Source organism: Perognathus longimembris, chromosome 9 (genome assembly GCF_023159225.1).
Source record: "Perognathus longimembris pacificus isolate PPM17 chromosome 9, ASM2315922v1, whole genome shotgun sequence".
NCBI classification, from domain to species: domain Eukaryota; kingdom Metazoa; phylum Chordata; class Mammalia; order Rodentia; family Heteromyidae; genus Perognathus; species Perognathus longimembris.
This window is the reverse complement of record NC_063169.1, coordinates 46,211,407-46,237,986: the sequence shown is the minus strand read 5'-3', so window position 1 is coordinate 46,237,986 and position 26,580 is coordinate 46,211,407. Positions and strand designations below refer to the sequence as shown.

The 26,580-nt window shown below is 35.7% G+C and overlaps 1 protein-coding gene and 1 pseudogene across 2 annotated transcripts; both read right to left on the bottom strand.

Moving 5' to 3' along the window:
• Positions 1 to 491: 491 nt before the first annotated feature.
• On the bottom strand, positions 492 to 6,006 carry Cenpw (centromere protein W). 2 transcript variants are annotated; one of them, XM_048354648.1, is made up of 3 exons: positions 5,765 to 5,975; positions 2,976 to 3,089; positions 492 to 635 (listed from the first exon to the last, which is right to left on the bottom strand). In XM_048354648.1, exons 1-3 carry the CDS (start codon positions 5,888 to 5,890, stop codon positions 609 to 611), a joined length of 267 nt encoding a protein of 88 aa, XP_048210605.1. In that variant the 5' UTR covers positions 5,891 to 5,975; the 3' UTR covers positions 492 to 608. The 2 variants fall into 2 exon arrangements, with proteins under 2 accessions (XP_048210605.1, XP_048210606.1); XM_048354649.1 differs by lacking the exon at positions 492 to 635 and having other exon boundaries at positions 2,972 to 3,049; positions 5,765 to 6,006.
• A 2,579-nt stretch (positions 6,007 to 8,585) lies between these two features.
• LOC125357813 lies at positions 8,586 to 8,734 on the bottom strand (annotated as a pseudogene).
• Between the last annotated feature and the right edge of the window lie 17,846 nt (positions 8,735 to 26,580).

The following is a 26,580-nucleotide window of genomic DNA, read 5'->3' as shown; positions in this document are numbered from 1 at the left end:
AAAGTTTGGTAGTTGTATTTTTTAAGCAAAATATATTCTTAACACTTGTCCCAAGTATGAAACTCCATTTATTGCAGAGATGAAGACATATGTACATGCTAAAAACCTGTGCACAATTATTCATCCTGATTTTATTTGTAATAGCCAAACATGGTAAATTACCAAAATGTTCTCAAATTAAGTTGCATAAAGTATGATACAGCCACACCATTAAACACTACCCACAAATCAACAGGAATTACTGATATGTGCAACAACTTGAATGGATAACAAGGATGAGAGAAAATAGAAATCCCAAAGTCATCACTTATATGGTAAGATTTATGTGACATTCTCAAAATGGCCCAATTACAGAGAAAGAAAACAGTTATTAGTTGTCATTTGTTAGGAACAGTGGTCAGCAGGGGACATCATACTTTTAAAAAGGCAAAACAGTCTTATGAGTTAACTTGAGATGTTTCAGTGCCAGAAAAAATACACATACACACTTCTCATCTAATCAATATTTTAATAATCATGATATAAACTGATATGAAAAAAAAGATTTTATGATTTTCTATCACCTAAAATAATAAGTCATAAAATATTCAAGACATTTTCTTTGATGTCTAACCTTTGCTCTTCTTTAGAATTACCTGTGAAAGGAACAGAAGATTCATGTTATATATACTGAAACCAAAACATAATTTTCAACAAAAAGTTAAATAAACTATGTATATAATAACATACAAGTCTCTGATTTGTAAAAGGCAATTTGGAGGGTAATCAGGGAATTCTTTCCCTTATAAGTGATCTTAGGTTTCCCTACAATAGTCTACTTCTCTCAGTGAATGTAAAAATCTTTCTAGAGTCTCTAATTTTATAGTCACCTCTAATCACTAATCTCTTCAATTTCAATAAAAAAGTATCCAGAGTATGATCTCAAACTTTAAGACAATTTTTGATCCAGAGAAAGAATATTCTAAAACTTAGAAAGGCTACTATAAATCAGGCATTTCATAGCTCTAAAGTAGTACAAATCCACTGCAACATGAAATTTCTCATTTTTGGACATATCAGCTTTGATCAAGCTAGCCATCTTAAGCTCAAACAGTTCAATTTTAAAAACATGTGGCAGAAATAAAACAAATGGAGAATTTTAGTTGTACAAAAGCCTGGGAAGATTAGAGCAGAATATCTCCAATGTTTTAAAAAAAAAACAGAATTTAGCTATTTTTACATAATACCTATAAGCTTATTAATTTTAAAAAGCCCTAGGTTTAGCACACATACACATACTATTCAAACTCTTAATCCCTGCATTTCTTTCTGAAAAAATATTTATTTCAACAGTTAGAATGTTTATAATTATAAGAGAACTTAAATCCCAAAATGAGTCTACACATGACACTCCTGGCTTCCAGAGTCCAACAAAAATGTCTATAAACTATGTCTCTGTTCTACAAGATATTAATATAGGTACTGAAAAAGAAAGTTATGTTCCAATGAATTTATAAAATGCTACACTGTTGTATACTCAAATATATTTACAAAATGCTCAGTTAAGCAGGGTTTAACAAGCTTCACTGATGATACTTTTCTCATAACCTCTCACTACTTTTGCAATTGTATGAATGTATAATTATTTCCAAGTAAAAATTAAAGTCACTGAAAAGATAACCTGTCAAAAATAATCTTCATCACCCCCAATCAATTATGATTGCTACTTTCTTAAATATTCTTATAGAAATAAACTCTGACACTGACCATGACATAGTATGTTAGTTTATTAACATGTTAGGTATTTAGGTATTTTAACATATTAGGTATATATAGTATGTTAGGTTACTAATTTGAGCACATAAATTTTAAAGGAAGCATCTATTAATATCCTCTGGAAATAATATTCTAAGAACATATTTGCAAAACTGCTCTAAGCATCATATTCTTACATTATATAAAAATACCAATAAAAATCAATTCTTACTAGGCAACAGTGGCTCACACCTGTAATCCTAGCTATTGAGGAGGCTGAGATCTGATGATTGAGGTTTGAAGCCAGCCTGAGCAGGAAGACTAAGTCTGTGAGACGATTGTCTCACATTAACCACAGGAAAAACAAAACAAAACAAAAAAACAACAACAAAACACAGAAAGGTGAAGTAGAGCTGTGGCTGTTATAAAATGCTAGCCTCGAGTAAAAGTGCTCAGGGACAGTACTCAGCCCCTTACTTCTAGCCCCAGGAGACAGACACACACACACACACACACACACACACACACACACACACACACTTTTAGCAGGGCATCCGTTTTTAGGGCAGTAGCTACTTAGGAGGCTGAGTCCAACATACATACACACACACACACACACACACACACACACAACACACACACACACACCCTGTTAGCAGGGCATCCGTTTTTAGGGCAGTAGCTACTTAGGAGGCTGAGTCCAAAAGCATCAGGCATACTTTGGAGTCAAGACAGGCAGAAGTCAGAAAGATGCCACTTTCAAGTTACTAACAAAAATCCAGCTGGAGGCATGACTCAAGTAGTAGAGCACCTGCCATAAACAAGGAAACGAAACTCAAGTATGAGGCCTGGAGTTCACACCCCAGTGACAGCACAGTTTTTTCTTTTAAATCAATCCTCTGTTGATATGCATTTCCTAAAACACTCTTAACTGCAACAAAAAGCAGGAAAATAAAATAATCAAGATAAATTAAAATGGCCACAAAGGAACTTTTGATAATCATCAAGGTTATAAAGATTCTCAGATTAGGGACGGGCAAACATTAATTTTCCTCTAAATAATGGTAAAACAGTAGCCATTAATCTTAAGGAAAAATAACTTCATGACTAAAATCTATCCATTAGAAAACCCAAACATCAACTGAATTGACTAAGCTAAGGTACCTGGATCAGGCAGACACAATGGCCTTGGTGGTATTTTTAAGTTAATTCTTGCTCAAAGAAAGAAATTCAGTCTTTACCTTTGCTGCAGCCAGAACATGATCCTTGCTAATGATTCCACACTTTTTCTCACAAGCATTAGCCCTGGATTCTTCTGCTAATCGTTGGACAAACAATAAACAGTTCAAATGAACCTTTAGAAGAAAAGTAAAACTGAATCTTAGTATCAAACACTAATTTTGAAAAAAAATCTTTTTATAAGATCCTAAAACTTACTGCATTGCAATACATGGGAAAAAAAAAAAAAGCTCTGTACAGCAGATGAAAGAACATGGAAAAGTTTTTAAAGCACCATTTTATATCATATTTAAATGCCAAGTATTCCTGCTTCTGATTCCAAATAAATGTGTATGTTTAATGTAATTTAAATTTCCCCAAAACACTAAATAAAACACATCAATGACTGTATTTTAGGCCCTACTTTCTTTCTTTTCTCTCTCTCTCTCTCTCTCTCTCTCTCTATATATATATATATATACATATAATTTTTTTTTCTCCTCATCCCGGGGCTTGAACTCAGTACCTGGGCATTGTCCCTGAGCTTTTGGCTAGTGCGTTACCACTTGAGGCCACCTCTCTACTTCCAGCTTCTGGTGGCCAACTGGAGATAATACTCTCACAGACTTTTCTGCCCTGGCTGGCTTCAAACAGCAAACAATTCTCAGATCTCAGCCTCCTGAGTAACCAGAACTACAGGCATGAGCCATGTGTTCAAGGCATGAAGTGTAATATTTTTAATCAGATATTCAACTGAATATGTAACTACTCAAAAATAAATGTTTAAAGAATGATAAATGGAAATGTTTACATTTCATTTCTTTTTTTATTAGCCAACTTGATGTACAAAGGGTGCTGTGTGTGTGTGTGTGTGTGTGTGTGTGTGTTCACGTGCGTGAGGTTGAACTGGAGCTTGAACTCAGAATCTCATCCTCTCATTTGGCTTTTTCCAGTCAAGGCAGGCACTCTACCACTTGAGCCACTCCAATTCCTGAATTGAAAACTTCATGTACAAAAGTCAAGTTCTTGTCATTTGTGAATTTTCTTAATATAATCATCTTATTATAAATCATTAATAGTAGTGAGCAGAAAACCATTAAGCAAAGAAATTGAGTGGATATATAGCATATAAGAGACACTAAAGGAGAAATGCTTAATGAAAGCCATAGAAGACAAGTAGGTCACCTAGGAATAGTTGGTAAGCAAAGAATTTCCTTTAACCCACTATAACTGCTTGGAATTTCAATTCCCCTCCTCTCCCATGCCATTAGATCCCCTCTCACCATGGAGCCCACCTGACTATGGGGCACCTGGGCAAAACTGGATGTATATTGAAAAGAAGCTTAATACTTGAAAAATGTTTGCCAAATCACCTATATTGGCTGGTAGTTTTCTAACGATCATTGATAGGTATATTTCCTGTTCCATTTAGAAGTTCTGGCAAAATGTCCAGAACTACCTAAAACTTTGTTCGATAAGAAACCCAGCTTACCTATAACACCTCTATGCCAACACACAGTAAGGGCAGGAGTAAAAGAGGCAACACTGCCTTTTCTTATAGAAAATATGAAAGGAATACCAAGAAGTGTGCAAATTATTACTAGTACTCTTCCAGGCGTTTGGCTGTATGGACTGTTTTGGCTGTGTTTTGGCTGCAGAATGGGAAAATGGAGACAATTCTAGCCTAGCGCAATCTAGAAAAAAAAAGATAAATACTTCAGGGAAGCAATAGATGGGAAGACAGTAAAAATTCTCAAGAATTACAGCAAAGAGGAGTTAGATAAACAAATATATTTGAAGAACAATTGCAATGATTTCCTCACCAAGACTATTTACACAGTTTGTGAAACCTAGGTCTGTACATTTCTCTGAAAACCAGGTGTCTGCTTATAATGGCTCCTTTATTCCAACAGTTCAGTGGGTAGTTACAGGGAATGCCTCTTGTGGTTGAAACCTGGAGGAGAGTTTGTGCTCCAGGAATCCAACATGCAAACTCTAAATTTTCTAAAATACATAAGCATTTTTTAGTGCTTTAATTGGGACTACTTCCTTGGAGAACATTATGCTTTAGGTACTGAGTCAGATAGATATACACATTTTCATGGCCCAAAATCTGAGTGTGTTCTATTATTTGTATAGGAAAAATATAAATTGAGAGGCATTTGGGAATCAATCAGAGTTCTCTAGTAAGTAAGCAGCTAAAATTAAGAGAAAACAAGACACTGCTTAGCAAGGTGAAAAGAGAAGAGAGAGGAAGGGGAAAGGAATTTAAATGTTTTATTAAAGAGAAAAATGTTCAAAACCTACTTTTTAAGTGTAGCTTCCATACTCCTCATGAACACAGTAAATCGCAATGTCAGATGTTTCTAACAATATTTAAAAACTGTAAGCGACGCCCGTCCTGTGCCAGTGGCTCACACTTGTAATCCTAGATATCCAGGAGGCTGAGATCTGAGGCTTAATGTTCGAAGCCAGTCTGGGCAGAGAGTCTCTGAGGCTCTAATCTCCAATTAACCACCCAAACCAAACCAAAGCAATATAAAACTCTGGAAGTGGAGCTGTGGCTCAAGTGGTAGAGCGGTAGCGAGGGGTGGGGGTGTGTGTGACAAACTTTCCTTTCAGGTTAGCTGATGTTACTAGTAGCCCTCCTTCATTGATTTTTAAATTCCGGCTACCTAATTCCCATCAGTCCCGGTTCAGATATGAAGAGTAGATTTCGGAGTTGGGCCTGGGCCGGAGACTCGCTGGCTGGCCGGAGGTCGCGGCACAGGCCCGGCTCGGCCCTCCTACCGCCAAGAACGGTCCGACTCACCAGCAAGTCGCTGCACGCCTCCAAACGAAGGTGAGGCTTCTGTTTCTTGAAGACGCCCCTGAGAAAGGCGCGGGGAGCCTTGCGCTTCGTGGGCCTCCTCTGGAAGACTGTGGTGGAGAGGGCCATGCTCCTTGTGAGGAAACCGAGGATCCCGTCCGGTAGGTTCGAATACACCGCCCAGGCTGCGGGCCGACGCGGGGCAGTGACGTCACCAGCGCACGTTCCGGAGGAACCGTGGATTGGTAGAAAACGCCCACGGTGGGCGGATCCCTGGCGCTCCGAGACTGCCTTAAAGGGCCCGGGCCTTGACCCATGTTGGGGTTTTCACCACAATTCAGAAGTATTTCTCCCAAGATCCTGCTAGATGATTGCAAAGTGTGAAGAGGTAGTATGCAAACTAGGACGGCCACGCTGGATCTCCAAGCTAATACTGGAGTCTGATGCCAGTGAACTAAATAGTAGATGAATATAAATTCTATGTATTTCATCAGATTTTTTTGTTTTTGCCACTACTAGTGCTTGAACTCAGGGCTTGGGCGCTGTGCCTGAGCCGTTTTGTGCTCAAGGCCAGAGCTCTAGCACTTGAGCCACAGCTGCACCTCCAGTTTTTGAGTAGTTTATTGGAGATAAGAGTCCTACCGGCAATTTTCTTCCTGGGCTGACTTTGAAGCGCTCTCTTCAGATCTCAGCCTCCTAAATATCTAGGATGAATGGATGAATAGGCGTGAGCCACCAGAGCCCAGCTAATCAGGGTTTTGTTTTTTTTTGTGTGTGTGTGTTTTTTTTTTGGCGGGGGGGGGGTGTTTGGTGTTTTGTTTTGTTTTATTAAGAAGCAAAGCTGCCTATACCTGATGATCTTACCTCGAATATCAAAGACACACATAAACATATTATTTAACTCTTCTCCCCTCCTTAGCTTATGCAATGGTCTGGATGTTTATGCTCTCTGCTGTTCATCTGTTGAAACCTAGTCACTAATGTGATGAGACTAAGGCAGTGAGGCCTCTGGAGGTGAGGATCCAGAACTCAATAATGCTGCCATCCTGATTTTGGACTTCTAAGCCAAGTTTTGGAGCTGGATAGAGGCAAGAAGAAAGATTCCTTTACATTTGTTTGCATGTTCAGGTCTTTCACAATGAAAATTTACATGTTTTAAAATATGTACTAACAAGCATTTCAGGTATAGCATGAAAGTAATGGTTTAATTTATCCCTATAGTAAATATATGTCATTTTGTTTCATCTTCACAAAATGATGACATTAGAAGGGTTGGTATGAATGTCCTGATTTTTTAGCATACAGAAAATTTAACGGTGTGAGTGTTTAAGTGGAGAAATTGGAAGCATTAACTCAGATGTTTCCAGTATATTTTAAGTATATTGTTCTGTCTTTACGTGTAAGCATACATTTGCGTTTTTCTGAATTGCTTTTCTTTAAAAGTTCTACATTTTGAATACCTCAACCTTCCGTTATTAAAGAGTCACAGAGTAAAACATTAGGAAATGTCATCGTAATTTAAATGTTCTAAATATTCGCCATTTAATCATTTTCACAAATTTAAGTTCCTTTGCTTCAAAAGGTCAAAATAATAATGAAGCTATCATAACTGACAAGCAAAACTAGTCTTCACCCAAAATGGAAGTGCCCAAAGGACCAGATAGGCCTAAATTAAAAGTCAGGGAGAGTAAGGCAGAATTTTACTTTTCTTTTTTTTTTTTTTTCACTAGATGGCAGAGACACCAGAAAGATCATTGCTTCTGTTCTTTTATCCCATTGATGTATTCCTATAGTACATATTTGTCCTAAGTTGTAATGGCCTGTGCTATTTACAAAAATTAAATTTAGTCAATGAAAACAATTGAAAATTTCATTTTTTCCTCCTTTAGACCAATGTAAGGATTTAGTGTTCATAAAAAATAATTACAAGTAAATTCCACAGTTAGAATTTACACTTACACTAAATTCTTTATGAATGTCTTCTAAAATATTTGAATTGTTTTTTCACAATCTGCCCTAAAGGAATTATTCTAAAAAGGAAACACACATTTAAAAGTAATGAAACATTTTCAAAAAGTAGCCCAAAGGGGCTGGGGATATGGCCTAGTGGCGAGAGAGCTCGCCTCGTATACATGAGGCCCTGGGTTCAATTCCCCAGCACCACATATACAGAAAACGGCCAGAAGTGGCACTGTGGCTCAAGTGGCAGAGTGCTAGCCTTGAGCAAAAAGGAAGCCAGGGACAGTGCTCAGGCCCTAAGTCCAAGGCCCAGGACTGGCCAAAAAAAAAAAAAAAAAAAAAGTAGTCCAAAGTATAAATTTGTATACATTCATTAACATTATTATAACCACACCAAAATGATGTTTATGAAAGTTGATAGCTTACTGGGAAATCTATATTACTTCCAAATGAAAAAATGTCTATTTACAAAGTCAAATGAATATAACTCTTAAATAAAACGTGCACACCCATAAAACAGGAAGAATAATTAAATCATAAACAAAAATTAAGATAATAAAAATATGAGTCATTCTTAAAATTGCATTCACATTTCCTATGGAAACAGATACTTCAATATAATGATATGTTATAGTTTGACTACTTGATATTATATAATTTGACATATGCACTGAGTTTAGTTAATTAAAATACTTCTTTTAGAAAATTGCATTACATTAAAAACTGAAGAAAATGTCTATTTCTTCACTTGATTGTGCAAAATAATTTGATTTTGTTTTTTATAACTTGTAATAGTGTGTATAAATAGAATATATAATCATGTATGATATTCCTGTCCATTAACATTTTGGACCATTTTAATAAAAATGAATGCCTTAGAAGATTGTTTCTAACCTGCTTTTTTGTGCCTGTTAGCAAAACATCATTAAAGGGTTAATAATTAACAAGCGGTGAGACTATTTCTGATAAGAACAGATACTACACTTGATCTTAGCCAGAAGGCTGAGAAGCGATAGGTGAGAATATTTCTATTGGAAAGGTTTTGACATGTTTTTTTCACTCATACCCTAAAATCACATTGATTATAATAATGTTTTAGTTTAAATAAAAATTTTAATCTGCCAGGCGCAGCACAGTTGTCAAAATTTTTTGAACCTTTATACTTCTATTTAAGTTTCATTCATCATTTGTGAGACACAGAACTTAACAAAATCTTGGAAACTGCACTTTTTCATTTTCTCACCAGTCCAGTTTTTTGCAAGACAAATTTTTCCAGAACTTTTGAGAAAATTCACATCACTATATGGCCTCTTAATAAATATTCGTAATTGAAATATCTTTACCTCAGCCAAGTGTATATCTCCTTATGCTCTTGTCCTCCCTGACTATCCTATTTCTCAGAGTGGACATGGAATGGTGACAGAAACAGGAATCTGTTTTCTAGTGTTGAAAGACAATTACTTAAAAAAAAAAATCCCTGTTAAGCATGCCAAGAATCTTATACTGCTTATCTTCTTGCCTTGATTTAGAAATGCTTTGGTAAAATAATTTTTTAAAAGTGAACATAGGTAGGAATTTAGTAGAAAAAAATTTAACTAACAAGATGAAAAGCATCTGCTAATGACATTTCTGCAACAACTTATTATCAGCTTGTACACTTTTAAGAATATTACTGCCAATGGCTAATGGTTTAGAGCTATAATCCTAACTACCTATGAGGCTGAGATCTGAGGATTTGGGTCTGAAGCCCATCTGGGCAAAGGAATCCATGAGAGTCTTATCTTCAATCAGCAACAGAATTCTAGTTGTGGAAGAGATGTGGACCATATGATAAAGCACTAGCCTTGAGCAAAAATATCATGTGAGAGCACAAGGCCCTGAGTTCAAGCCTCAGTACAAGCACAAGAAGAAGAATAGAGGAGAAAGAAGAGAAGGAGAAAGAAGAGGATTAGGGAAGGAGGAGGACCAGGAGGTAGAGCTTCTGGAACATTATTTATAACACTGTAGGGCAAAAGAAAAACAAAAGACTACACTTTTTTTTTTTTTTTTTTTTTGTCGGTACTGAGTTTTTTTTGTTTTTTTTTTTTTGTTTTTTTTTTTTTTTTGCCAGTCCTGGGCCTTGGACTCAGGGCCTGAGCACCGTCCCTGGCTTCTTCCCGCTCAAGGCTAGCACTCTGCCACTTGAGCCACAGCGCCGCTTCTGGCCGTTTTCTGTATATGTGGTGCTGGGGAATCGAACCTAGGGCCTCGTGTATCCGAGGCAGGCACTCTTGCCACTAGGCCATATCCCCAGCCCAAAAATTTTATTTTATTTATTATTTTTTTTTTGCCAGTCCTGGGCCTTGAACTCAGGGCCTAAGCACTGTCCCTGGCTTCCTTTTGCTCGAGGCTAGCACTCTGCCACTTGAGCCACAGCGCCACTTCTGGCCATTTTGTATATATGTGGTGCTGAGGAATCGAACCTAGGGCTTAATGTATAGGAGACAAGCACTCTTGCCACTAGGCCATATTCCCAGCCCCGGGTACTGAGTTTTGAACTAAGTGCCTCATGCTTGCTCAGCTGGAGTTCTACCCCTGTGCCTTGTCCCGAGGTCTGCTTTTTGTTGATTAATTAGAGATGGGACTCTCACAAACTTTGCTACCCACTCTGGCTTTAAACCACAATAGTCGAAATCTCAGCCCTTTAAGTAACTAGGATTGCGTGCAGCCACCAGCACCTGGCTAAAATGTTGTAATTTTTAAGTTTTATTCTGTTCCTAATGGGCTCATAACAAATCATCATGAACTATCAAAGAGTAAAATAAAGTTATTACTCAGAAACTTTGATTATCAGGAAAATAAAAGAAATAGGAAGACAAGGATCTAATAAAAGGAAAACTTATCTCATTTCTCCCTGTAAATACTTCTCAAGCTAGGTAATGCATGATGATAGGGAGTAAGATGATTCAACAGGACATTTGTAGCTTTATTTCTCTAAACTGTACTGAAATAGTAGTTGTGTAATTACAATACTAAAAGTAGACTTTTTACTCATCAAAATGCAAGGGTGTTGGGGTTATTACAAAAGAGAGATTATTATATTCTGAGGCTGATATCTAAGACAGAAAGCTGAGCTAGTCCACATAACAGATTTGAGAGGAGAAAAAAAATATACTCTGACTTATTTTATAAACTCACTCCATTAAAAATTATCAGAATAAACCCAACTTATTTTGTGTTCATATTCTAGGAACTGTTCTAAATATCATTCCCATGAACGTGTGCACACACACACACACCCTCACCTTTCTCACATGTGCCTTTAATCTTCTGTGTAACTGTAGAGGTGGATACTCTAATACCTATTTTGCAAAAGAGGAAGGAGAAAGAAGAAACTTTCAAAAATATGGTAGAAATAAGATTAATCCCAGCTCAAGCTGAACATCATATAATACACCCAAGTATGTAAGTAGAATCACTTTATGAGTTACAGCGTACTCATATATAGATTTTATTCCCCAGACTGAATTATATAAAAATATAGCTTACTATAATTATTAAAAACAGCAATGTGTTAAAAATAAAATTATCACTGCTAGCATTTCCCTAGCCTCAGGTCCTCAGCTCTTCCCACTAGCCCCCAGATCCACCCATACCTAATGAGCCACTCCTACTCACTACCTACCTACTTCCCCTTTATCCCCAGAGAGAGAGAAGCTGCCACCTGGATAAGGTGCAGATGCCATGTAACTCCCTCTCCTGTGAGAACTATGGCCCCACTAATAAACCTCCTTATGAACCTTCTTCTCCTGTCTGTGATTATCTCTGCATGGTCCCCTGGGATGGCCGGGATATATCCTTTCATTGGTGCCGAAACCCAGGATAGGCTCCCCAGTGGATTTGCTCCCCCATTTCTTGGGGGGGCCCAAGCTGCCCCGGGGACCTATTCTGCTGTCCTAAGCCCACCCAGAGGACCACCAAGGTAACTTTTCCTGATCGAGCATTGTACTTCCATCCGCCACGACAATGACAGATTTGAACCTCCAACCAGGGTGAGTGATCATTTAACCGGGGACTCGGATCTGATTTTCCAATTTACTGTAGGGCCACAGGGCCATGGCTTCAGAGCCACACTAAAGGCTTCAGAGCCACACAAAGAGAACAAAAAAAAAAAAAACCTTGGCACCAAGTTCCGAGCCCCACTCCAGGCGACCGTAGCATCCGAGCTCGGTCTGGGACACAGCAACTGGGGTGACGACCTCATTCCTGATTGTCTCCTACATTTCAGCTGACCAGAGTAATACCGAGGATGCTTAGTATTTAACTCCTCAGCTCCACTAATCACTTACCATGGGAGGGGCACAATCTATTCCTCAGGCTAAATGGATTTGAAACTCTAACCAGGGTGAGTGACCATTAGTCGGGAACTTGGATTTTCCATAAGGCCACTGGGCCACCATATATCTTGGCTCCAAGTTCCGAGCCCCACTCCCAGAGAAGGCCACTGGGCCGCCGACCTTAAGCCACTGGGCTAGGTCAAAGGGATCAGCAATTGTGGGTGTTTGGTGTCAACTGATCTCTAGTTTAGCTCCGCTGGTCACTCATCAAGTGGGGGACAGTCTAAAATGCTTCAGGAAAGCAGCAAAGTTTGAGCCCAATGTTACAAATTTGGAATATTTTACAAGACTTACATAACTTCTATGAGCGCTCGGGCAGATGGAATTTTCTCTCTCTTTCTATGAACCTTCTTCTTCTGTCTGTGATTACCTCCCCATGGTCATCTGGGATAGGGAACATATCCTTTTAGTCACCAAACAAGAGAATAATAACCAGAATGTATAAAAACAAATAAGAGATACCAAAAACCAAATAACTCAAACTCTATAACGAGGAAAATGAACATTGTCAAAAGAAAAGACACAAGATGGGGAGAGATCAATTGGAATGTAGTATAAACAAACGTGTTGAGATATAACAAGGAATTTCCCCATCCTAACTAACATAAGCTAATTTTTAAAAGAAGAAATACAAATACCAATAAATACATAAAAATGATTCATATCTTTAACCATCATGAAAATGAAAATTGGGGCTGGGAATATGGCCTAGTAGCAAGAGTGCTTGCCTGGAATACATGAAGCCCTGGGTTCAATTCCCCAGCACCGCATATACAGAAAACGGCCAAAAGTGGCGCTGTGGCTCAAGTGGCAGAGTGCTAGCCTTGAGCAAAAAGAAGCCAGGGACAGTACTCAGGCCCTGAGTCCAAGGCCCAGCACCGGCAAAAAAGAAAAAAGAAAATGAAACTCAAATTTACATCAAGATTGTATCTCACCCTAGATAGAATAGCAATTATCACCAAAAAAGAAAGGTATTATGATAATCTGGATGTTTGGTGGAAATGTAAATTAATGTAGTCAATGTGGAAATCAACATGAAGTTTCTCATGAAACTAAAACTAGAACTTCCACATGATAGTTATACCTCTTCATGGTTTATATGTTAAAGAATCAAAGTCAATATACAATAGAGAAATCTTCAATCCACACTTAGTGGGACACTATTCACAACAACCAAATTATAGAATTTGTTTAGGTGCCCATCAATAAATGAACAATTAGAGAAAATGTAATATATTCACAATGACGGCCATAATATGTGAGTAAATGTCATATGTAGGAAAATGAATGGAACTAGATATGTTATCATAACTAAGGAGAAAAAATGTTTTCTCTTACATGTTGAATCTACAAACATACACACACACACACACACACACACACACACACACGAAGGTATAAGGGTCACTATTACAGAAGGCAATCAATGGGAGGAGGGAGGAAAGGTGAGAAAATACATATGACCAAATTATACTAAGTTCATGTATGAAAAAGACATAATGATGCCCATTATTTTGGACAATTAATATATTCTAAAATAAGCTAGGAAGGTTGTTTGTACAGTTTGGTATATAAAAATCAAGAGTGGCCATATATCTTAGTAACAAGCAAAAATGCACATTGAAATGGAGAGACAAAGAATAAAAGATGAATCAATGCAACAACAATATTTACCAACTATATGCTGTAAACCAACTGTACAAATCCTGGGGAAGGGAGGAGGGAAGTGGGGAGGGCAGAAGATTGGAGGAAAATGAGGGGAGAGGTAACAAGTTGGATAAAAAAAAATGTACTCAATGCCTTACATATGAAGCTGTAACCCCTTTGTACATCACTTTGACAATAGTGAATCAATTAAAAAATTAAAAATGAACATTGACAAGAGTATGAACTCCTGTTGTAACAAACCTCAAAATTTTCCTGAGAATAAACGATAAAATACAATCATTTTTACTGATCCTATGGTAAAAAAACTATTCAAAAGCATACAAAAATCTTAAATATAATTCCATAGCATACATATGAAAATAATCACATATACTGTAAATGTAACAATGGTCCCAACATCAATTCTGAAATTAATACAGTTTTAATTAACGGGATTTGGGGAAAATGAGCAAACATCCTAAAGGGATAATCAAATAAACTGCATCAGCTATGAGCAAAAAAGCTGAGCAAGAATGTAAGGATGAAATTACAAAAAAAAAAAAAACAATAGATAAGTTCAATTCTCCATATCAAACACAAATTATAAACTGTTTTAAAAAATTATTTTACCCATTTTCTTGATAAAAGAAGAGTGTAGAGTTAGAATACTTTCATTCCCACCAAAAACATGTTCCTAAAGAACTAGGTGCTCCTAAAAAAAACATCATTTGAGGCAGCATTTAAAGAGAAATAATAGTGTGGTGTTAAATAAACCTAAATGCAACTTCTTTACTTTAAAACTGTAAATAGCTTTACTACTGAAGACAAAAAATTGGGAAATCTAAAATTTGCTTGATTCATATATCTAGAAAACAAGTAAAATTTCAGAATTAGCATTCATTTTAAAATATAAGTAAATATGTATAGTTCTTATCTCAGTTCTCATATGTATAGCCCTTATCTCAGCTTTCTATTAAAATGATTATGTCTAGAATGACAAGTTATAAATTTTTGCCAAATTTCTGCAAAGTAGGTACTCTAAACAAATAACAGAAATGTTTTTCTGTTTAGGTAAATGTTAATAATCCCAGCTGCTTTGCTTTTATTAAGCAAAGACATTTTAAACTACTTGAAAAGAAACCCTCTGGTTTGCACTTGTAAAACTGAAACCAATTAAAACATTTAAATGGCATTTTGTTTTTCATTTTAATCTGTAAAAATATATTTTGCAAGTTCCAATTAGTGGTTGACTTTTCTGTATTGCGTTTACAATATGAATCTGACTCAAATACATTTTAAGTTCAATAAAGCTGTTTCTATAATTGATATTATATTAAGATAGCAGATCAGTTAAACAATAGAGAGCATTACATATAGATACACAGAGACATAAAGAACAAAGTACACAAAATTCCTATTCTTCAGACTGGTAAAAGTAGGACAAAATGTCTACTATTTTGTAAGAAATGACAAGCTTGGTGTATCCTAAGTTTATATCTGCTTAAAAAACAAAATTCAACAGCTGTATTCTGAAGTTTTATGTATGTGTGTGTGTGTCTGTGTGGGTGTCTGTGTGTCTGTGTGTGTACTTTTCTTTTTAAATACAAAAGTGTGAGCTTTTCTCTTTGACACTGAAATCAACTGCGGGTAGCTTCATAACCATTCTTCTTACTTTTAGATAGGAGAAAACACTATGCTAAACTTAGGTTTCAACGATTTGAATGTCAATAGTCCAAAGTACATGATTCTATTAAAATTAGAGCTGTTCCCCCAGATAGAACTAAGCCCGCTGTAAGGAACTGTAAGGAGAGAAGAAAACATTTTCTACCCTGCTACCCTCTTGTTCCAGGTGGTCTCTAACCTGCAGTTCACCACATTGCATTGGTTGCTTATTTCTTCCCCTGCCAAAGAGAGCTGGTGACCCAACTCTAACTTTGAAGCCTATCTGCCCTGTCATGGACCGGCTAACATCTGATCTTATAAAGCATCAATGCCAAATTTCACAACTTTGTGTGATGTGCAGGATACATTTAGGCAACCCTGACCCCAAAATAGCTAGGACACCAGGAAGATCCCAAAACAGATGTTTCATTCAATGTTCAAAGCTCATGGAAGGAAGCTAGCATTTTTGGATCTTAAACTATTTTGACCCAAATAAACCAAAAGTAAACAGTTTAATGGCTGCAATGCTCTGACACTAGAAGTTGTTTTAGTTACTCTAAAGACATGGGCAGATAATAAAAGAGGGTACTCTACTACTTAACATTCAAAGCAATGAATAGACAGTAGCAATGGGGGGAAAAAGCACATATTTTCCAATTTTGTGATTTTTGTGGCAATGAAATAATTTATGATCCTGTTTCTTGTAGGTCGTTCAAAGAAAATAAAGGATAATGTAGCAAGTTCAAATTAGATTAATTAATGATTAATGGGATCATTGTTTCCAATTGCAAAATAGGCATAATTGAAAGACAAAGATATAAATGGTTCTCAGCAAATGCAAAACACAAGAATGCATATAGAACATTAACTTTAGGATATTAATGTTAAAAGAATACATTATTTAATTGGGAAGAAAATCATTACACCATAAAATTGTACGAAATATCCCCAAATACTCTTTTCCTATTTGTTTTTCTTGTCCATCAAAAGTGACCTAAAGAAACATGAGCATTTGCATTCTATATCCACCAATTTGAACAACAAAGTGTATCCAAAGGCATTCACAGACTGATACCCAAGGAGGCTATTCTTCCTAGAGGAACACAAAGGCACAATGCTTATGTGCATGCATCTGATCAAATAAATTATTATACAAATAATAAAATCATACGAAATAAAAGATTATCTAAATGAATCCCAGGAAATGGAAACAAGAGATTATTTTCTTTTTGCTGTTTTTGTTCTTTTCCTTTTGTCTTGTTCATCTAACTGTGTTTGAGGGGGCAGAAATGGTGGTATAAAGGGTGAACAAATGTGGCACTGATACTCACTTGATACTGTGTTGAAAATGAGCTATACAACTTGTGGTTGGGACAGTAGGGAAAAACTGGCAGAGCGCAAGGGAAGATGTGATGTTGATCAAAAGAAATGTACTTCTTATCTGACTTATGTGACTGTTATCCACCCATCACCTTTACAATAACAACAACAAAAAAATGCACAGAAAAAAGGAACCAAAATAAAAAACACATAGCACATATTATTCACCAAGAATCATTTCATGAATAATTTATCATTTATTCACTTCTAGTTTTAGATATTTTCATATAAAGAGAAACTCCCTTTAATGCTCTCAGGATTAATAAAAACATCAAATAAATAGCTACCTTTCAAATTTAAATAGCTAAGTGACCTGCATTCTATTTATTAGGTTGCTAGTGGACAAAGTTTTGATTGTGACTATTAGCATACAAGTAGGTTCGCATGGAGTGAAGGAAGAGTTAGTAATGTAACTGACGTCTCAAGGTTTGGATAACATTTCTTTTTTTTTAAGTTTTTATTATAAAACTTTTGTACAGAGAGGTTACAGTTTCATACGTTAGGCATTGGATACATTTCTTGTACTGTTCTCTCCACTAATTTTAATTCATTTACTCACTTGTTTGTTCACCACATATCATAGAGCTTTCTGATACTAAAAGTGTATGAATCGAAAACAATAATTTCTCTATCTAGAAGGGATAATATGATCAAATAGAAGATAACACCAGGCCAACTTAGACTATTTGTTGATATATGATCATAACTTTAATGGAAGTATGTGTGCTTATGTGTGAGGAAGATGTAACAGATTTAGAGAAAGAAGTCAATTTACTGGCTTTGAGATAAGAATAGGAATTTGAAGAACACTTCACAGAAAAGGTCACACTCATTCTGAGAACCCAGAATGTGCTTGAATTTCCCAAACAGTCACAGAACTATTCTAGGTATAGTGTATAACATGTTATATAGTGAACACAGGTATAAGAAATCAAGATGGACTAGGCAAGTACGTAATTTAGTCTCACCTAAAGTGAATTATGAATAGAAAATGGCTACTGGGAAAAGATGTTCGAATAGTTTTCCTATAGCTGACTGTTGGGATTGTATTTCTGAGTAATGATATAATATAATCCAATTTTCAGGTAAGGCATGAAATTTTATATTGGTACAGAAGTGACATTGGTCACCATACTGCTTTAGGGGGGTTATATGCCTACAATGCTAGAAGGATATAAGTGCTGATTTAAAGTTGGAAAGACATAGACACATGTAATGTATACGGCATTTAGAAGTTGACTGACAATTGAATAATTTAATCTATCAGGGTTTTTTTTAATATCAAGGTTCTTAAAGGGGCCTTACATTTATGGTTGCAATATTTTATTACAAAAACATATTTAATGATAATTACCAATGAATGTTCTTAATTTCCTTGTTTTTCAAGTATAATAGAATAGAATACATTTATTAGATATGTTTTAAACTGGTTAATCTTTAAAAAATGAAATAGCTCTGCTAGAATCTTAGCATCATAGAATAACTTTTCTGCTTATGTGAGTGAAAACTTCATAAATCATAAGTTATAGTTTAACTTATATTTTCTCATTCTAAGTATAAATAAACACACATATATTTATATTTCTCTTCACTATTCCATATGATTGCAAAGAGTATGTATCCTTAGAGTTTTATTTCCTCCTAGCTTAGAGTTCTCCGTCATTTTTATCTTAAAGTTGAAATGGTGAATTTGTGATGTCAAAGCCTGATTTTAGGGCAACCACTGGTCATCATAATCATGCATGGTTTCTTGTGTCAGTTGTGATCTCTCTTACAGAAACAAGAAACTTCACAGTAAAAAAAATCTGTATAAATTATCCAAATGGTAAAAATTTCATCTCACAGAATAAAAAAAGTCAGCATTAACGTAGTTATTTCTTTATGAATGTCCGCTGTTTCTTTATTTAGAGAAGTACAAATCATCTATTTTTTTTTTTTTGGCCAGTTCTGGGCCTTGAACTCAGGGCCTGAGCACTGTCCCTGGCTTCCTTTTTGCTCAAGGCTAGCACTCTGCCACCTGAGCCACAGCGCCACTTCTGGCCGTTTTCTGTATATGTGGTGCTGGGGAATTGAACCCAGGGCCTCATGTATACGGGGCAAGCACTCTTGCCACTAGGCCATATCCCCAGCCCCAAATCATCTATTTTTAACAATGGTCATCACTATCTTTTTATTGGGGGGGTGTGTCAGTCTTGGGGCTTGAATCAGGGCCTGAGTGCTGTCCTTGAGTTCTATTTTGCTCAAGGCTAGCTCTATACCATTTTGAGCTACAGCTTCACTTCCAGTTTTTGAGTGGTTGATTGGAATTGAGTCTCATGGAGACTTATCTGCCCAGGCTGGCTTCGAACCACAATCTATAGATCTCAGCCTCCTGTGCAGTTAAGATAACAGGCATAACCCACCAGCACCAGACTACCAGTATCCCCGCCTTCTCTCTTTGTTTGTTTTTAAATTTTTATTGTAAAGGTGATATACAGAAGGGTTACAGTTACGTGAGTCAGGTAATGAGTATGTTTCCTTTTGAAAAGTGTCACGCTCTCCCTCATTCTTTCCCAGCATTTTCCCTCCTAACTTCAACCTAAAGCTGTATAATTAATTTCCAACATAGTATCTAGAGGGTTTCACTGTTGAATTGTCTCACCCTTTCTCCAACTGTTTCTGTGCTTTTCCTTCCCCTCTTCAAATCAGATAAACTTATATACAAGACAAAGGGTACAAAACTCAAAAGCAGTGACAAAGGAAATAAACCAAAGGAGGAGAAAAATATTCAAACATTATAATGAAAAACCTGTTTCATTTCTTGGAGTTCATTTCAATATGCATAGTTTTATATGATCTTGTTCACATAGGTATTGATCCTTTGCAATGATCTCCTAAAAGATATCCTCTTTAGTTCTCTGTGCATGTTTAGATTGCTGTTTAATTCATCATGACCAGGTATAATTATTTGTCTTTTACTTTCCATTGGGTTTACTCTCACATTTAAAGGCGCACACTGTAGTTATTACAAAAGAGAAACCATACGGCTTATGTTTCTTTGGATCTGACTGACCACAGACTTACAGCCATCTAATATTTGATAATGGAGTCAAAAACACAGGATGGAAGAAAGACATCCTCTTCAACAAATGGCGGTGGCAGAATTGGCTCTACATGTGCAGAAAATTGAAGTTACATCCTTATTTATGACCCTGCACCAGAATCAACTAGAAATGTACCGAAGTCCTCAATGTAAGACGAAATACCCTGAAAATATTACAGGAAGGGATAGAGGAATCACTAAGGCCCTTTGGCACAGGTCAAAACTTCCTAAATAAAGGTCCAGATTCACAACAAATCAAAGAAACACTAGATAAATGGGATTGCATCAACCTGAAAGTTTGCTAAATGGCAAAGAACATAGCTAGCAAGATAAATAGAAAACGCACAGATGGAAAAAAGATCTCCACTAGCTATGCATTAGACAAGAGCCTCATATCAAAAATGTACTCAGAGCTCAAAAAGTTAAACCTCTCAAAAACAAATCCTCAAAGAAACAAAAACCCAATTAATAAATGGGCTAAACACTTCAAGATTTCTCCTAAGAAAAAACAAGAATGGCCAGTAGACATATGAAGAGATGTTCAATATATCTGGTCAAAAAGGAAATGCAAATCAAAACAACATTGAGATTCCACCTCACCCCAGTTAGAATGGCCAAAATCAAGAAAACTAAGAATAACAAATGTTTGTGGGGTTGTGGCCAAAAGTGAATCTACTACACTCTTGGTGGGAATGTAAACTTGTCCAACCACTTTGGAAAGCAGTAGAAAGGTTCCTCAAAAGACTAAACAGAGAGATTCCCAGTGACCCAGGAATCGCACTTTTGGGCATCTATCCTGTTGACCACAAACCAGGCTACACTAAAGCCACCAGCACGACCATATTCATTGCAGTATTGTTTTCCATTGACAAGATAGGAACTCAACCCAGACACCCCTAAGTAGATGTGTGTGTGTGTGTGTGTGTGTGTGTGTGTGTGTGTATGTGTGTGTATATATACACACATGTATACATGCATATATATTAGAATTCTATGCTTCCATCAGAAAGGATGACATTGCCACATTCACAGGGGAATGGAAAGACTTGGGAAAAGTTATATTAAGCAAAGTAAGCCACTGTCTTTTTAAGGACCAAATTCTTTTTATCTCCTTGTGTTAATAGAACAGAGGAGATTCACTGTAAGGACCATATTTTTAAATGGATGTAAATGCAAATTCCTTATAAGGAAAATCACCATGCAATGCCCTCATGTGAACAGATTTAGTACTAAGGTTTGGGGTGGGGGCAGCAAGAGGCTAGACAGTTAACCACATTTTTGGCATCTAAAACAAAGGTAAACTTACTATCTGTTTCTGCTCTACTTTGGTACAAATGTGTTTTATGCACAAGATTATATATTTGTATTTTTTTCCTATTATAGTAGATTAAGGTTGAGTCCCATAGCACTATTATGTTCGTATTGACAAATAGAAACCACATTCATTCTGAATGCATTTCTAACTAAGTGTACAACTCATGGCTTTATAGCTTGTTTTATGAGTCCATTTGGCTTGGCACAGAAAATATATATATATATATATATAATTAATCAGGTCTGTAGATTTCAGGGTCTAGTGTTTATGTAGAAATTGAATATTTATTAATATTAAATAGCTCTCATTTGGTCTCTAAGAGACATATAGTTAGAACAGAGCCATTTTCAGTAGGTGATTGCACAACTACAAATGCCTTTTTCCGACATTGTCACAGCTGAGGAGGTCCAACCAAATGAAAAACAGTTCTGATGAAGTGAGAAACAGAAGAGCGGTACCATGCAAATGTTATTACATAATAAAATGCAGGCCAGCACACATTTTTAAACTCTCTTTATTAAATTTATGTGAATCAAGAGGAAAGAGTGAAAAGTATATTTGCTGATGATAAAAATTATTCTCTAGGAGATTTCAATCATCTCATTTAAAATGTATTCCTCACAAGTTTCTAGTTTTCTATGCATCCATTCTAGATTTCTGTCATGCAATCCAGAGTTGAATTCCTTTGGTTTAGTGAGAAAATAGAAGTTGCAGGTGAAATGTTCCTAAACAGGCAGTCTAGTATCAACCGATGCAACAGAATACTTAAATGAAAATGAATAGGCTGTCCTTGTTACTCTTAGTCTTAAAATATTTTCAAATGATTTATTTTAACCTGTTTAGCAAACCTTTCTAGTATGAGTCTGTCTTGCCCACTGGGAACAATGCCAGCCTTCATCATGAAATGATGAGATGTGTTATGATGCTATCATGGAAAGCTATCAAAGCTAAATTACACTAACAATAGTATACTACAGGGAGGTTAGCACCCTGATGGATTCAGAAAGTACACGCAGATGTGTTTTCCTGAATATACAGTGCTAGAAATATTACTTACCCTTCTGGAATACACTAATATACAGAGAAAGAGATTCAAATATCAGCCTAATTTTTAAACATACATAAGCAAGGTATGTTCATGTCTTGCTACCAAAAATTTCTTCTCCCTTTCAAAAAAACTTCTCCCCCATTCTCTCTCTATATATATGCAATATATGTACATATATGTATCTGGGTGTATAAATATACATGCATATATGTATGTATATATTTATCATGTGTTTAATTATTTCAGTTAAATTTATCCCCTAGCTGCCACTGTAGGAAACTGGACCAGACATCAGCTTTAGGGGCTTTCAGTCACAACCTCAAAATCCCCCTTTTTCTATGTAGGGGTGCAAGTCTCTGAAGCTCTCGCTCCCACCTCTAGTCTGCATGGAAAATGTACTGTGATTTCCCCACCCTACAATTAACTGCCCTCTCCTTCAGTGTGAGACGTTTCCTAGTTACACCTGAGCCCCTCTGCCAGCCAACCCCCAACCAGCAATAAGGGTCCAAGCTTGGGCCTCCTGTCCACATTCTCCCTGCCTCCATCCCATGCCACTCCTAGGGAATACCTTGGATCCTCCACTCTATCCACATACTGTACCATTCATTCTCCATCTCTCACCTACTCACCTGTGGTGGTTTATGGGTATGATGGTGTTTTTAAGATTACTATAAACCAGTAAAAAGAAAAAACTCACCTTTAAAAAAAATAAAATAAATAAACAAATAAATAAATAAATTTATCCCCTAAGTAAATTCCTTATATTCAACTAGTATATTTACCTTATAATAGGAAATATTCTTGTCCTTGTTATTTCCACTGCTATCCCTTAAACTCTTTCATTATTTGCCAGTAAATTACGCTGAATATTTATCACATTACCTGATTTAGGCCTTACAATGTCTTATAGAAAAAGTATTTTTCTGTGTGTTTCACATATGAGGGAGTACTGTTTCTGAGAAGTTAGGTCCTGTGTGAGAAACAAATTAGTAAGTGCCCTAGGAAGTCAAAATTTAAATTGAAACTTAGCTCCAAAGCCAAGTTTCTTAACCAATATTTCTTTCAAGTTAGTTAACCAATAAATTAAGTCAATATATTAGCCCAAAAGGGATATAAGAGTGATTATAATTAAATATGTTTAATTAAAAGATTATGATAAATGAATAAAACATTCATCTTAACCCAAAACAGTAGGAAAAATTTTATTGCTTTACTGAGTCTTTAACCCTAAATGCTTTCCCATCATCCTACATTAATGCTCAGAAACATTTGTGAGGATTATAAATCGAATCATACAATCAGAGATATTTGGATACTTTAAATTTACAGGGCATTTCTCTAATTCTGAAAAGTGTTGATAATTTACATTTCTATTGCATTGACATCTGCTCACCTTAAAGTCACCCAAGACTTACTTAATATTCTGTTCCTTTGAGAGACTTTGTTATATGTTTAACACAAATTCTATTCTTCTGGTGTTTCCCATTTTAATTATTTATTTACCGTTACTTATTTCTTTCCCATCTTACTGTCTTTTCTACAGCCTCTCCACTTTACAAAAGCTTTTTATAACATCTTCAGAAGTCTATCCAAGAATAGAAAGAATAGTAATGGATAAATAAGTCCTTCTACCAGAAGTTCAAAGGAAGCAGGACAATGTATTGTCAAAGTATGTTATTTTGTTTGAATTTATGGGTTTACAGCACGATTATTTCTAGTTGTCCCATGTCCCAGAAGGAGTAAAATGATGACATTAACATACTATAAATATAACAAGTAAATTCGAAGTCACATGTATACATAGGTAAGAAATATTGTAAATCCAATCTGCTGAACTTGTCAATATTATTGCTCATTTTCATTACACAGATATAAAAAGTGTACTCTCCACTCATAGTTTACAAATCAATTAAATAAAATGTGATATTGTTTTTGACAAAGAGAGAGTCAATCCTTTTACAAAATGTGGAAAATTAATTAGTACTAGTCCTGTAAGTCCTTTCTTTCTCTCCTCTTCTTGACCCAGTGAGTCTATCTAAACATTTTTTTAATCAAGAACAGAGTAAAATAAGATGTGCAGTGCAAAGAAAGGAAGAATCTCTTCTAAGATTGTGAGAAAACATTTTTCTACCCTGTTGGAGAACAGAAACATTTTATGTCATAAGTTTGCATGTATCTTTAATACTAGCTCTTATCACACATAAATAAAAAATAAAATTGAGCATGGCTGCTGTTGAACTTTAAGCAATTGCAAATCAAATGATTATAAACTATCTACAGTCACTATAGAGTCATGATAAAATAAAACAATCATTTTGCTTTTCTAGCCTGAGATACATTGTTGAAAATTAAAGAAAAAGTACATCTTATTTAGAGCCACAACAACAATAAAGAATACAATCATGATAACACTATGAAAGGCCTTTCTTTTAACAGCTCTGAATTAGACTGAGACTCATTATCTTTCATAATGTGGCATTAAGATAAATAAAAATTTACACTATCAAATTTTAATGTATATCTTTTGAACACAGTAATTATGGTACAGTTAACCACTACAGCACTAAGCAAATATTGGAAAAATCTCCAATTCCCATCAGAAAGGACTAGCCTTCCATACTATGGTATACTCATAAAATAGAATACTAAGTAAGGATGTGATTTAATGAAGACTAATTTATTATAATGAAGATAATTTATTATTTTGTGTAATCCATTTTATATGATAAATACCTCCAATTTTTACTTTTTGTAATACATTAAAACAAAGAATCCAAGTATGATTTGGAGAAACATTAGCGAAGAGGTAAAAGAAAACTTGGAAGAATGTGAACATGGAATGTCTCTGGAACATCACCATATTCTGCTATTCATTGCAACAGGGACTATTTCTGGATGTTCCCACTAGCTTCTCAAAACTCTGGCACAGTAGAAGCAATGAAGCTTATGCTCTGACCATCTTGGTTCTTGTCTTCTCAGACACACTGAACCAACTTGGCACTATTCTCAACATGAGAGGAAAGGCTAAATAATGTCCACAGGGGATTCTTTGACCAATAGTGTATGAGAGACATTGAACATATGCAGTTAGTTTCAAAATGTATGATATATATTCCTACAGAGATGGCCAACCTAAGAAGGTTAATTTTTCCATCCTTATTTTACTTTTGGGTTCCTTACTCTTTCCTTGGAATCATTTTATTCCACAACTTCTGGGGAAAGTTTGATTTCAGGCTCTGTTTAATCTATGTCTCAGTTTTCCTATATACACACCTTATTGTTTATCAGAAGCAAAATACAACACTTTCAATTATTGGTAATAGTTAATAATGCTGTATAATAATATGATGTGTTTATACTGGACTAGACCAGGTAATGATTATTAATCAACATTTTTATATATGATTCAATGCTCTGAAAGCATAAATTACAAAATAAACAAGTTCTCAACATTCAGTCTCAGAATCCTAGCTCCTTGTGTTGACTCTAACCAATGCAGAGTTCAGATTGGAATCACCTAGCATGTTCAAATATAGATACTAATAAATAAAACAGCAGTTGCTATTCTTAGACTTGTAACAACTGGGTGTCTATCTACCAGCTCTGTTGACACATTGTTCCAGTTAATCTTCTCATTATTGCAGCAAGTTCTGTCATTTAGCAGGTGTCCCTCACTTTAAGATGAGACTAAACTTGAAAAAAAAAAAGAAATCAAAACTTCCCAAGGTATCTGTAGTCTCTAGAAATAAGAATATATTTGGCAGGAATAAATGTGCTGGCAACACAACTCTTCTCTTATTTCAAGAACAAAATTGAAAACACATTTCCATGGGGTGCAAACACTGATTGCTATATGTTCTTATAAACAGAGAGCTACAAACAGTACTGCAGAATTCTCTTGATCCTCTTTCACTTTTATGTGAAGTCCAAAAATGTATCAATTAAATGAGGCTTCTGAATTCAATTCCAAGAGCAGACAGGGACCCATATGTCAAGAGTGAAGACAGAACATACTGTAGGTAAAGTAAAAACAAACAAAGCACACTTGTATTCAATTTGAAAGGCTTAAAACTTTATTCACTAATAAATATAAAGTGAATAAACATAAATCAGAGGTTATCTTAAAGTCGCTACTTTCATTGGCAGATTTGTCTCTTCCTCTCTTGTCTCCCCTTCACTAACAATCAGATGTAGTCATTCAGTACAAGGTATCAATTCACTTCTTTTTTTTTTTTTTTTTTATTTTTAATTTTTTTTATTATCAATTGAACATAAATTTTTTTTTACAAGGTGCTGTGCAAAGAGGGTGCAGTTACATAGTAGGGCATTGTGTACATTTCTTGTGATATC